The 14562-nt window shown below is 37.5% G+C and overlaps 1 protein-coding gene across 1 annotated transcript in view; it reads left to right on the top strand.

Moving 5' to 3' along the window:
• LOC140233541 (kinesin-like protein KIF15) overlaps positions 1 to 14562 on the top strand; it is a 59468-nt gene that overhangs the window by 2361 nt on the left and 42545 nt on the right. The window contains exons 3-14 of the mRNA XM_072313662.1: positions 1090 to 1264; positions 2266 to 2342; positions 3184 to 3221; positions 5694 to 5794; positions 6727 to 6906; positions 8893 to 8994; positions 9500 to 9733; positions 10521 to 10579; positions 10805 to 10868; positions 11415 to 11565; positions 12834 to 12940; positions 13813 to 13974. Coding sequence (XP_072169763.1) covers positions 1090 to 1264; positions 2266 to 2342; positions 3184 to 3221; positions 5694 to 5794; positions 6727 to 6906; positions 8893 to 8994; positions 9500 to 9733; positions 10521 to 10579; positions 10805 to 10868; positions 11415 to 11565; positions 12834 to 12940; positions 13813 to 13974 — 1450 coding nt within the window. The remainder of the gene's footprint in view (positions 1 to 1089; positions 1265 to 2265; positions 2343 to 3183; positions 3222 to 5693; positions 5795 to 6726; positions 6907 to 8892; positions 8995 to 9499; positions 9734 to 10520; positions 10580 to 10804; positions 10869 to 11414; positions 11566 to 12833; positions 12941 to 13812; positions 13975 to 14562) is intronic.

Here is a 14562-nt window from a genome sequence, read left to right on the forward strand (position 1 = left end):
GACAGGATGTGTTGATTCTGTAATTATTATTAGTTGTATATGAATGTGATGGATGAATGGACATACACGCATTATGAACATTGAATTTGCAACAGTTACAGTTTGTAATTTAGGGAAAATCAATGAGAACTGAATAAGCAAATGACTGACCAAGTTGTGCAGTCATGATTTGTTGAATACAGTTGAACCTCTCGTATCCGGACAAGTCGGGACCGGGGCTCATCCGGATAATGGATTTGGCCGGATACGGGAGACTCAATGCTTTATACATGTACATAATACACATGTACTGATGTAGCCCATTGTAGTACCACATGTAGTAATGTGTATACTGCAACCTTTTCATTGTTACACTCAGTAACAGACCCCAAAATAGAGGTTCGTGTTTGCAAGAATGAAATCATTTTCTTTTATAAATTCTTGGGATGATTTACCTAAATAATTATTAAGAAATGTATCAAGTAGATCTTGAAAATAAACCGTACGAGTCGACGAAACTACGCTTCAAAATTTTGAGTGTTCAATACCATTCGTTGCTCAGCCAATGACTCGAAACAATGCATGTCTATCTAGTCGTATCGACGGCTGTGTATGGACCTATATGTGGCAATGCAATTGAGAGGACTCGAGCGCATAATCTGTCCATGTTCTTGCGATGATTTGGGGATGTTTGGGGATGTTAAAATGTCTGAAGGTAAGCAATTTGGAAGGAAATTTGATGTAATGTATTTTAATCATGTTGGAAGTAATATGTAATTCATGTGTGTTTGTGTAGGAGTTCTCAAGGAGTTGGGAATCCCCCTTTCCTCCCGTAATTATTAAAAAAAAAAAAAAAAATCACGGCGAGATTGCGTCCGTATAATAGAGAGATCCGGATAAAGGGAGGCCGGATAAGAGAGGTTCAACTGTAACAAGTAGTTGTATCTAGTGTAAACTTTATAGTTAATGATTTTTTTTCTTCTTTTCCTAATGTGGCAAACTGCACTCACTTTATGGAGAGCCTGTAAATTATCTTTTAATGCTTAGAAATGAAATGTAGTAGACCGATGCTTCTTACTCTGGTCCCACCTCCCTGCTCTGCACGTAAAGTGAGGGCGACTCAATTCAGGTGTACGTCCGAGTTCGTCCCTCAGAAGCAGTGGACAGTGACCTGGACTTTGGCCAATGCCTTGAGGTCAGGCGTCCGGACACCATCATCATGCACTGCAAACCCGAGCCCAAGGTCTTCACCTATGACCACGTCACGGACGGAAACACAACACAGGTAGGCAATTTAAGCGTGCAACGATAGTTCATGATGAGTAAATATTTTCCACAGAAATACACTGCCACGTATCATGCAGTTCTTGCTTCTTGTTTAGTCATGTAAGGTTTATTGGGAGTTATTGTACAGAACATGTACGTTCAAAAGTTTTCATTGACAGCGCCCTCATTGTTCAGACTTTAATAGGGTGACATGTTGATACTTCTTGTAAGTGCTATACCAGCCTCATTTCTCATCAGATTTCATTGTATCCCATGACAGTTGCCATAATATACATTTTGGCTAATAAAGTCATCTAGATGGGATATGGGGGACGGGCTTGGGGGATACATGTGCTTGAACGGTCCCCAGTGGGAGCGCTCTAGTTTGTTGCATGTGATTCATGGGTAAGGCTCAACCTGTGGGTTAACATTTCATTCTTGATGAGGGAAGACGGCCAAAGTATAGTGTGGGCAGGTTGCTGCAAATGCAAAGCCAAAGGGCCTACTCGCCCATTGCAACCGATACTCATTATTGGGCAAGGAGAACAGAAACTTAAGTGTATTAGCAGCAGCAACAACAACCACAACAGGGTATTCTTTTATTCTGGGGGGGGGATAGTATACACTGATTTTACTTATGAAGCCCTAAAAATGAGGGTAGGAGGAATGTCAAAAAAAAAGAATGTAAGCATGGATTGAATAGTAGTGTGTTACAATCTCTATCAGTCAAAGAGTGTCAATATGCAGAGTTGTTGCCTGGTTTTGATAAGATGTCCTAGTATTACCTTCACATGTATTCATTGTTACACATGAAATATTACCTCATACAGTATCCTCTAGTAATGATGAAGAGGGACAAACAGTCAATGTTGTTCACATTGAAACATAGACTGCTAAGACCTAAATGTTTTATTTGTATTATCATATATAAATCATTCATTTCTTTTTGTCCTATCTTTGTTCATCTGATACTTATCTAAAATTGTCAGTTTTGTTTGTGTTTGTTTTGTTTTGAATCAGGAATCTGTCTTCACAGCTGTGGGAAAGAGCATAATTGAGAGTTGTGTTGCTGGCTACAATGGAACAATATTTGCATAGTAAGTGCTTCTTTTCATTGGTCCATTTAAATTGCTCAGGAATATTGTTGCCTAAGTCCTACATATGAGAGATACTTGTATGATAATGGTAATGTAGAAGGCTGTATAAAAAAATAGTGATGTAGGGTTCAATAACACTGGATATCACAAATACAATCATGTCCAGACTAGATCTCATGCACCAAGTGAGATGTACCTATGGATGTGAGATTTAACTTGTACGAACTAAAAGTTAATGAAATTTGCCCAAATTAAAGCAAAATACTTGATGTATAAATCACATCTGAATTTTTTTTTAAAGGAAAAGTTACTCTTTGCCCCTGATACAACAATACAAGAGACTGATACCCTTGCGAGCTCTTGTTATATGTACATTTCTTGGCAGTGCACTCAAATTATTGCTTTTTTAGTGTGCCTCCCATAGTTTATTAAAACCGTTCAGTACATATATGATATTACATATTTGTGTTGCTGAAAACTTGGAGGAATTACATCAAGTTCTTTAGTTTTCTCTAGAATAAATGCTCTTGTCCAACATATTATTTTCACTTGTTCTATTAACTAGTATGAACTAGTATTAACTTCAACTATTAATCATTAACTATTAACTTTCATAATTAGGCCTCACATTAATTGAATACGTCCTAGTTGCTTTACACCAGGGAAAATATACTGTAGTTACAATAACAAGCAGAAGCCAAATAGCATACAGTGCCAATAGCAATTACTTTGGTGCAATGCAGATGTCAGGTGTATGTACACTATGTAAGTCTTTCTCATGGCCCCCAATGGATTATATGACACATAAATTAACTGTCTTTTCTCATTATCAACCTTGCAGTGGACAGACGGGATCTGGCAAGACTTTCACCATGCTAGGTAAGCTGAATAGGTTTGAACTATGGGTTTATAATGCAAGCCGATTGTATCACTGGTATCATTTTTACAGAGTACAACTCCATGAGTTTAGAAATTAATGTAATACATGCATTCATGTTCAAATGTACCATGTTGAACACTTCTTGAATGGTCAATATGACTTTGATCCTTCCCCATTTTGAATTTCAGTATGCACTTCTCATGTGGGCTGATCAACAATAATTGATATAAGCACTTTCTGCTTGTGAAAGACTATTAAAAGGATTTTGAAGATCAGTCAGAAGGCAAGGCTGGAGTTCCTTGGCAACCATAGTGACTAAAAGCATTGCTGACATTTACCTCACACTTGACCTGATTTTCTGTTTACTTTACGAAGACCATGATTAAATGGACTCAAGTTGTTTTCAACCTCATTTAAGAGCCAGGATTCGTACGAGTGCATAGGTCAGTCTTAATTTTGATGTCGCCAGTGCTATCTCTTCTGCAGTGCATTCTTATGTAACTTGAGACATTTCAGTCTGTTATCTGCCACTTGCTTAACCCTAACCAGGCTGGGCTTTTTTGGGTGTTCTGTGGCCGGGGAGGGGTTGATTCAACACCCCCCCCCCCCCCCCCCAGACCTCTGCCGTCGATCGCGCAATTGCCATGAAATTTGGCACGTGCATTACCTGTGGCGTAATCTACCAAGCTATACAAAAAGAAATGGAAATTTTTGTCATAATAATTAATCATGCTAATATATGCATGAAATCATACATTTTGCTCTATAACAGAAATTAAAGCTCCTAGAATCCTAAATTTTTGGTGAAAACATTCTTTGTAGCATTCCTAACAATGTACTTGAAAAAATAAAATTTGGTATCAAAATCTATTTCTTATGTATTTTCTCAATTTCTTATGTATTTCCTTGTTTTTTAGCCTTTTGTTTTATCATTTTTTTCCGCAAAATTTATGACAGAACCTATTTCAAGCGTAATTGTGCTAAAATTAATTAGTTTCAGCCTGTGAAAGTGAAAATAATCATATCTTTATGAATAAGAAGAGAAAACTCCATTTGCATAGACTTTATACACAAAATCACGTTTTTGAGCCATTTTCGGGCTGACAGGCATGTATAAAATGTCATACAGTGTCGTAACGGTATGTGCGATTTTCATGAAAATGGTGTCAAAAGATGCGTGAGACTTGAAAGTAAAAAGTCAACGAACGGCGCGGTCAAAAAATTTCGCGCGGCGGAGTAGTCGCGAAAAATGTCGAGGGGGGGTTGATTCAACCCCCCCGGTCTTTTTAGGGTTAAGGACTTGTGATTGTATGCAGTGAGTGATCAAGTGAATGGGTTTTTGGAACCTTCGTCGTCATTGTTTTACTATGAATAGACTGCTGATTAGTTTGCCACGTACCCCTGTGCAAGAAATGTGGTCACACGTAAAACATACTGTACATGTTCAAGGTGTATAGTATGTATGTATGTATGTATGCACAATTACTGTGCTTTCATACACCTTTACCATTTCCCCTTGTCTTCTAATGTCCTGTCAATCTTACATACCTTGCTGTCAGATTGGCTAAATATCTCTATCTTGAGGCAAAATAAAAGTCCTAACTTTTGCTTATGTGTTTCCTTTCTTAAAACATATGAAAGTCAAAATAACTAACCCAAAGTTTGGTTATCTTCTCAGGAAATTTGCAATCCTATCTATATTGGATTTATTGTTTTCCCCCACATTTTAATTAAAGCAAAATTCCAACACCACTCAGCCATTCCCAGACAAGCAAATGCCAAGACTGAGCACATGTGGGTCCATGGTGAAAACAGCATCACAAATCTTTTCGCATTTGATTGTATAACATGCTGCGAGATCAGAATGATCATGTGTTCAATGCAAAACATTGTATGTAAGAACTAGAAATGTTGCTATGGTGACTAGCATGACTCTGCTACATCATATGAAGAGTTTGTTCGCAAAAACCGATAAGTCCATATTTGCCAAATGGAGATATTTGCGATTAAAGGTCAAGAAAAATAAAGAGAATAATAAGAAAGTTTTTGCTTCTTTTGACCATAACTTCAAAAATGTACCTTTATATGTAGTGACGAATATATCATTTAAAAGGTATTATTTCTTTATGACAGAGACCGTACTTCAAAATCTTCAAAAATGGACTTATCGGTTTTTGCGAACAAACTCTTCATATTATTCTTCCAATAGGTCTAGAACTACATCATGACAATGTGTGAAGGACAGTTTCACATGATTGGACAGACCTTTGACCTTTGATCCCTGGGCAAAAAAAAAATATATATATATATATATATATATTTTACTTACAATCATTGAGCGATGATGCATGTACACTGTTTATGATTTCATGTTGAATCTTCGACTTCATCGAAGAGTCACATTGATTCGGACTTTCAGTGCAATTTAATTGTTTATGTTTGTCCTCACTGATTTGTATTCCTTTTGACAGGGCCCTCTGAGGACGGCGATAACTTCCACCATGAGCTGCGGGGTGTGATCCCACGGAGCTTTGAATACCTCTTCAGCTTGGTCAACAGAGAGCGGGAAAAGGTATAGAAAAAAAAGAAAGGGAGAATAAAAAGTATGATGTCGACATTTTGTTGTCTAGAAATTTCATCCTCTTTTCTGCTCTTGAAATAGCAGAGCTCTACTAGTGCGTGCATTGTTGGTTGATTTTCTCTTGGTGAGAGCGACAGTAATTTTGTTTGTTTGTTTGTTTTTACATAGTCCACTATACCAGGTTGCTACAACACAGCATCAGTTTATCAGCTACACATACAATGTACTCTCCACTGTCATTCTTGTCACACATTTATTGAATTCTCTTTCCTCAGTTTAACTTTCAATAAGATTTTCAATTTGCCAGAAGATTTGATAAAAAAAAAAATGTGTCTAAATTTTAATAGCAATGTCTTTAAATTTTAATAGCAATGTCTTGTCCCATATGTAAGCAATGAGAATAACTTACCTCAAAATTATTGTATGGTATTCTCGTGTTATAGCATCATTTCTTTTTATCAGAGCTTTGCTCAAACAGCGGTGAAAGTATATCTTCAACTGAGGCATGGTCCATACTCAGTGTTTGTCTACACATGTAGTTGTGGTTGACAATGTGTCATGGCATGACAGTCATCTCATTGCTATTATGCACAGCAGCAAAATCCTTATTGCTCTGCTATATTATTTGCTGTTGCTTTGCTCTCAGTTGGCAATAGGCTTGTGTGCTGTCTTCACCACAACGTTGTCATTTCATAATGTTGCATGCTCAAGACGTCATGTTCTCTAGTAATGTGTTTTCTCATTCCTATCAAAACTCTTTCATAATTGGAGGCAAACTTAAACCCAATGTAATCATTGTGATGAGATAAACCCTGGTAGATATTGGAAGAGCGTGTAAAAGAGAGCTACACATAATTAATGACTTGGAAGGCTGGACCAATAAATCAAACTATTGCCACATCTTGTTTTAACCCACCCAAAAGCATGGAGACAGGTTTGAGTTCCTCTGCCGCTGCTCCTTCCTGGAGATCTACAATGAACAAATCTTTGACCTTCTGGACCCAGCCTGCATGGGGCTCCACCTCAGGGAGAACATGAAGAAGGGAGTCTTTGTAGATGGCCTCATCGAAAGGGTCGTTTCCAGTCCTAGTGAAGCATATGATGTAAGGACTAAACTTAGAATGTGTGTATATTATGTTATGTATATAAAAATATATACAGGGCTCAACATAAGCGGTGGCCTGGTGGCCCGAAGCAACTGGAAATTGATGTCAGGCAACCAAATTTCCAAAAAGGATATCTTTTGATTGCTTGACTGGGTAACTATGATTCAAATTGGATTGTATGTTTGCTTTATTTCAGGCCAAGTCGTTTTTTGTAGGGGCCAGCAATATTTAAGATTTAACAGTTTTATTAGTGGAACCAATGAGCCACCAGAGTAAAGAGTTTGTATCAAGCCCTGATATTTATGTATATGTGTCTTTCTATTTATCTGTATTTATGTTTTTCTTTGTCATCTAAGGAAACATAGATGCAGTAGTGATGACATACTGTACAGAAAGTCTGGGGCTTTCCTGTGAAATGATAGATATATGTACATACAGTTACTCATTTGGGCTTTATAAACATTGATTTGTATTCACTAAGTGAGGTACATGTTTGTTAAACATGTATATCATGCACTTAGGTAATAATTTTTCCTCTAATACGTAGACAGGGACATTCAGAGTAAAAGTGATTTCAAAAAAAAAAAAAAAAAAAGAGACAGTCTTCTTCTTGGTAAAATAAACAACCCATTTTCCTTACCCTTGGCTTAAAGGACAAGTTCACCTTCATAAACATATTAAAGGATTGAGAGAATGCAGCAATATTAGTAGAACACATCAGTGAAAGTTTGAGGAAAATTGGACAATGGATGCAAAAGTTATGAATTAAAAAAATTTTTTTTTGTGTTGGAACCGCTGGATGAGGAGACTAGTAAGGTTCGTGATGTCATATGAGTACAACAGTATAAAGAAAATGTAAAGAAAATTCAACATATTTTCACTTTTTTCTCATGATAAAAGAGCACTTGACTTGCCTCTTTCTAAAGGCAATGGGAATAATATTACCCACAACATATGTCAGTAACGAGTCAAGAGAATGTGTACTTTTTCCAAAAGATGAAATTTTGTGAAGTTCTCTTTATATTTTCCTTGTATTGTTGTACGCATGTGACATCATACACTGCAGTAGTCTTCTCATCCAGCGGTGACTGCACAAAAACTTCAAAAATTTATAACTTTTGAACGGATTGTCCGATTTTCCTCAAACTTTCAATGATGTGTTCTAATAATATGGCTACATTCTCTCAATCCTTATGTTAATCAAGGTGAACTTGTCCTTTAACATCAAACAACTTAAATATTGACCGTTTCATTTTATAAGTACAATTAAGTTCGTCATCCACAAGCAATCCAGCGATAAAGTGTAATGATATTGTGACACAGAATAACAGAGGTGTACTGATTTGAATGATGTTTATCTGAAAAAGTATTAAAGGGAAGGTAAACCCAAAGAGCAATGTGGATTGAGTGAAAGCAGCAACATTAGTAGAACACATCAGTGAAAGTTTGAGAAAAATCGGACAATCGATGCAAAAGTTATGAATTTTTAAAGTTTTGGTGTTGGAACCGCTGGATGAGGAGACTACTAGAGGATATGACGTATGAGTGGACAACAATACAAAGAAAATATAAAGGATATTCAACAAAAATTCACTTTTCTAGAATTATGAAAGAGCAGTGGACCAACCGCTTTCAGAAAGCAGGGGGAATAATTGCTACCCTTAACATATGTCAATATCAAGTTGATGGAATTTGTAATTTTCATGAAAAATGGATTTTTGTAGTATTTTCTTTATATTTTCTTGATATTGTAGTCCACTCATACGTCATAACCTCTAGTAGTCTCCTCATCCAGCGGTTCCAACACCAAAACTTTAAAAATTCATAACTTTTGCATCGATTGTCCGATTTTCTTCAAACTTTCACTGATGTGTTTTACTAATGTTGCTGCTTTCACTCAATCCACATTGTTCTTGGGGTTTATCTTCCCTTTAAGTGAGTAAGTTTAATCTGTTATCTATGTTTTTGTGGTATTCTGACCAGGTTCTGACTTGTGGCTGGGTGAACCGACGAGTAGCAGCAACATCCATGAACAGGGAGAGCTCCAGGAGTCATGCAGTCTTCACTGTTTCCATAGAGTCCAAGGTAAAGCTACACCAGAAAACTTGAGAACCCCCCCCCCCTATCAAAATCAATAAAATCAATGACCAAAAAAAACAAAACAAAAAATGTGATTCTAGAACAGTATCTTAACCCATTGAGGACGGTTTGATTTTGCTACAACACGCATTTCCCATAGACACCTGCCCGAGTATACTCGGGACTCGTCCTCAACGGGTTAAAGAATATGATCATATATATCCATCTACTTGTCACAAACGTACAATCCCAAACAAAATTTGTTGATTACACTTTAGCCTTATTGGCACATTACTATTTCATAATTTGATTTGGCAGAAAAACACACACACACACACACACACACACACACACACACACAAAATCATCTTTAACGTACCAGTTGAGCACAAAAACATTCCTGTGCTAAAATTGCCACTTTTACAGTTTAATATGCTACTCTAGTCAAACTCGCGATCAAAACCAAATTTCTCCAATCACATCTTCGGATGCGTTCTTCCTTGCCACACAGGAGAAGAAAGCTGGAGTGTCCAACATCCGTGTGTCCCAGCTGCACCTGGTGGACCTGGCGGGGAGTGAGCGGCAGAAGGACACCAAGGCGGTCGGGATGAGACTGAAGGAGGCGGGCAGCATCAACCGCTCTCTCTCCGTCCTCGGCAACGTCATTATGGCTCTGGTGGACATCGCGCACAAGAAGCAGCGCCACGTGCCGTACCGGGACTCCAAGCTCAGCTTCCTCCTCAGGGTAAAAATAGCGAGCTTTAGATTTGTGACGTGGATGTTTAGATGACGATTGCATTGGCCGTTCTCCTCTCTACCTGCATCATGTTGCAATGTAGCTTTAGATTATGTGAGAGCACAGCCTATACAAAGTAAAATAGTGCCCCCATAGGATCATTGCATCAAATACTAAAAGCTCTCTGCAGTGTGAATTTTGAGTGGACGCAAAAATAGCCCAGAAATGACTGGGCTATTCAGACGAAGCGAGGTGGATTTTTATAAGCAAATTTGTGCCTGCGCAGAGTAGGGTTTTTTCCTCTGAATGTGTGCATCACGAAAATCTAAAGGTCCCTAATGTGAAGCTTGGTGCCTTTCAAACATGCAAGCCAAAACATTGAATAAGTTTCCCTGTGGCCATGCTTTTCTCCCTCCTGTCTGATCTGACAGTCATATAAGAGTCTTGTGCATCTTTAATGGTCAAGTGCCTGTGTATTTGGATTCTTCAATATTGAGTTTTAGTTGACTCAAATGTATTGGCCTGTTTTGATATACTGTAATCTCTTGGTTTCTGCATAATTACCATAGTAGCGAAATAGATTCCAATTCATTTTTTACCCCAGCTTCTATCTACTGTACTTCAGAATTATGATCAGGGAAATGATTTTGAGTGAATTATACGTTGTATTGCTTTGAGAGGCTGTGATTGTATACTAGCTTTCATTACAACTGTAAAATTGATTTTTGCCTAAATCAAAACTGAACGTCAATGCTGTTGCATGATATTTTGTCTTTTGCTTTATTCCTTTATGCAGGATGCTCTTGGAGGCAATGCAAAAACATACATCATTGCAAATGTTCATCCAGATGCCAAGTAAGTATGTCTACAAGAAAATGAATCTGTTGCATCATAGACCGTCCATGTTTACAAGAAAGCAGATCCATTGCATACTAGCAGACCACAAAATGAACCACATCTGAGCATGTGAGCATTTAGAAGACAGTGAACTCTATGAGATAGATATGTTGCAGTAGCATCAAAGTATTTGAAATCTGTTATCATCGTAAAACTTATGGTTATCAAATGCTCATTTTGCAGGTGTTTTGGGGAAACGTTGTCCACTCTGAAATTTGCAAGGAGAGCCAAGATGATCAAAAACAGGGTAAGCTATTTGAAAGTCACTTTAACTGCATTGCCATGGTTTTTTGTGTCTCTAATGTATCAACCATTGTTTGTGATAGCTTTATAGGCTTTATCCATGAGCTCTTGAAATTTTGTATATTGCTAGCTCATGGTCATATATCAACCAGTTTGGCAGGAATAGTTTTTAAGCACATCCTCATGGAGATGAGAAATGAAAACTTTGTGCTGAAAAGTTGACAGTAATGGACCTGAATACAAGTGTACACATATAGGTGTACAAAAGGAGATGTGTTCAAAATGTCCATGACATATTTACAGATGAAATTTTACTTTGTTACTAGTACACATGCACATAAAAGCAAGATTTCTTTGCTATTTTCAGTCTGTCCCTTTCAACTGAAGTTCTCTTAATTTACCTGAAAAGGCTCTGCAGCATCTTGTATTGAATTGCATGGAGGTGATGTAAATACAGTGTAAGGATGCCACTTTCATGCTATGAAAGTTGTAGTTGGCTGTTCTTGTCCTCCATTTTATATGTTGTCTCTGCTTCCCCCTTTTCTTTCAGGCGGTAGTCAATGAGGATACCATGGGTAACGTGATGCACCTGCAGGCTGAGATCCGACGTCTGCGGGAGGCCCTGGCCCAGGCCAACTCGGCGAGATCCATCCCCCGTGGACCTGGGGAGGCAGGTGACAGCCAGGGATCCAGTACCGTTGGTATGTTGAGAGCAAGTAGTGCCTCATTTGAGCTTGAAAGCCTTGATATGTTAACCTGCCTGGTGATCATTTGCATTTCTCCTTTTATGTGACCCACGAAAGACACCCAAGTTCTGTGTGTGAATACTTCAAGATTTGCCCACACGTTATGTTTCAATGCAGTAAATGTGCATACCACATTGTGCTAATCAAAATATGCTGGTACAATATAATGGATAACTTCATCGTAAGACCCTCCCTCCATAGAAATTGGTGCAATTATCAGAATGCAATAACTTGGCCTCATCTGGGTGCTAAACAATCAGTGTTTATGTTTTACTGCTTGTGATACAGCTGTATGTGCTTCCTACAGAGAGGAGGAGGGGAATCAAGAGGTCTTACATTTAAAAGAAAAGTCCACTTTCATAGACATGTGGATTGAGTGAATGCAGCAATATTAGTAGAACACATCAATGAGAGTGTGAGGAAAATTGAACAACACATTCAAAAGTTAAAAATTGTTTCTGCTCAGTCACTGCTGGATGAGAAGACTACTTCAGCTTGTGATGTCACATGTGTACAACGATATAAAGAAAACAAAGAAAATTCAACATATTTTCACTTTCTCGCATAATAATAGAATGCTTGACTTGCCTCTTTTAGAAGGCAGGGGGAATAATACTACCCTTAACATACATCGATGGCAAGTCGAGGAAAAATGTGCACTTTTTTCACGAAATAAAAATATGTGAAATTTTCTTTACATTTTCCTTATACTCACTGTTGTATGCATATTTTAAGCTTGTTTGAAGAAAAAAATCCATCTGGTGTACACGCTTAATTCAAATTGTATTATTTCTTTTCTTTTATGTTCAACAACTCCCTGATGTGCTTCCTTAAGTTGGTTGGAGAGGCCCAAGGGTCATAGTGATTTTGATTGCTTTTTTCCAACCCGGCTCCTTCGGGAAGCTCAACAGGGAAAGCCTGACACTTTGTTTTCATGTGTTTTGTTTGTTTATTCTGTTTCTCTGTTATCACTTGTATTGTTTTGCAAATGCCGAATAAATAATAATAATAATAATAATAATGTGACATCATACACTGTGGTAGTCTTCTCATCCAGCAGTGATTGAGCAGACATTTAAAAAATTCATAACTTGTGAACGGATTGTCCAATTTTCCCCAAACTTTCACTGATGTGTTCTAATAATATTTCTCCATTTACTCATTCCACATGTACATGAAGGTGAACTTGTCCTTTGAGTAATTGGTTTCTTGTCCATCCACAGGTGGCAGTGATGTTGGCTCGCAGCAGCCTGCAAACAATGGCGGCAAGTGGAAGAAGTACTTCCTGGAGGCAATGTGTCTGAGAGATGGTGTGGAAACCGAGAAGAAGGTGAGAATATGAACTCTGTCATTAAAGAAAGGGATATTTCCAATCCTGGAAGAGCAATGCAAACATTCATAACAATGCAGCTAGATTTTTGGCTACTCATGAAAAGCACTTCTAAGCCATCTCAACATTTCTACCCCCAACATTTCAATAGTAAACCTGCTTCACTGACGTAGACAAGTCTTTAAGAACACCAGAGAGGGTCTGGTTGCAAGAATTTTTTTGTTGCTGAACTTTTTTTTTTTTTTAATGATATTGAGGTCTTTCAGTGTAGACAACATAATATCTTTGGGCTGGTTTTCCATATTGATTGAATACGTCATTGTCAATAGAAATTCTCCGCTCATCGGATATCACAACAAATATACATAGATTATGTTACAAGTACACCCAAAGATATTGCACAAAGTGCAACTGGAAAGGAAAACACATTAAAGGTTCTGTTTACCTTTGGGAGCAGGGATTTAAAAAATATTCAAGATATCACTTTTGATACATATGTGTGGGTCAGTCGTATCACAAAACATCCTACCATATACAAGATTGCAATAAAGCCTAAATTATAGAGAGATATCACTATTTTTCTCATTAAGCCATAACTGTAGTCAGTTTAATCTGGAAACATGTTTATTGTAAGTATTGTTCACATTTTGTGTATTTAACAATACTTAACATCGATTATACTGATTCAAATTTTTACATTGGTTGTTTCTATCCCTAACTCACATTTTAGAACTATTTTGAAGCACTAATGCTGGGTTTTCGTTTCATCTGCAAATGGTAAATTATGCCTTTAACATAAAATATCACATACATAACAATGTAATACACTATATTTGTGTGTGTATGTGTTTGTGTGTTTAATATAAATGCAGGAATTGCTTGAGAAGATCTCCAAGCTTGAAGAGCTGTGCTCCAAGCGAGAGCGAGCCATCCAGTCCACCAAGATGATCGTCAAGTTCCGGGACAGCACAGTGGCTCTCCTTGAGAAGAACAAGGGCAAGGCTACCCCACAGGATGACAGGGACAAAATAAATGTAAGACCTGACTTTTGAACCTCTGACCTGACTCTGTCAGAATTCTAGCACACCCCTTCATTGGAATATTGACTCCATATAACGCTGTGCTCAGTGTTTTACTTACATCCATCCAAAACTTGCAAATGTCTATTTTACTGTGGACAACATATTATTTTCAAGGTAGCTGTTATCTTTTTGTTTTTTTATTAACAATACCAACTTACTTTGATGGGCCTCATGCATTTGCATTTTTAGTTTATGTGCAATTGTACACGATTTACTGTAAAATAAGAAACATTTGCAGCATGAAGTTTTAGCGAAATGGAGGTGACAACCTTTTTTGCAGCATGAAACTTTTGCTAATTCGCAACTGGCATTCAATGCATTGTGTAGACAAAAACTTTTGTTTGCATTTTACTTTCTCGAATCTTATCTCGCGAATTTCAAGAAAATTTTATTCACATGAACGTTTCTGGTTTTACAGTATTCCAGTTGAACAGTTTCTTGAGAACATTTTACTTGTTATGCCAGGAGGCCGGTTTTGATACGGATAGGGAGTGGAACATAATTTTGGTTGTAATTAAAATGACTTATTAAAATGAGGCC

This window comes from Diadema setosum, chromosome 9 (assembly GCF_964275005.1).
Source record: "Diadema setosum chromosome 9, eeDiaSeto1, whole genome shotgun sequence".
NCBI classification, from domain to species: domain Eukaryota; kingdom Metazoa; phylum Echinodermata; class Echinoidea; order Diadematoida; family Diadematidae; genus Diadema; species Diadema setosum.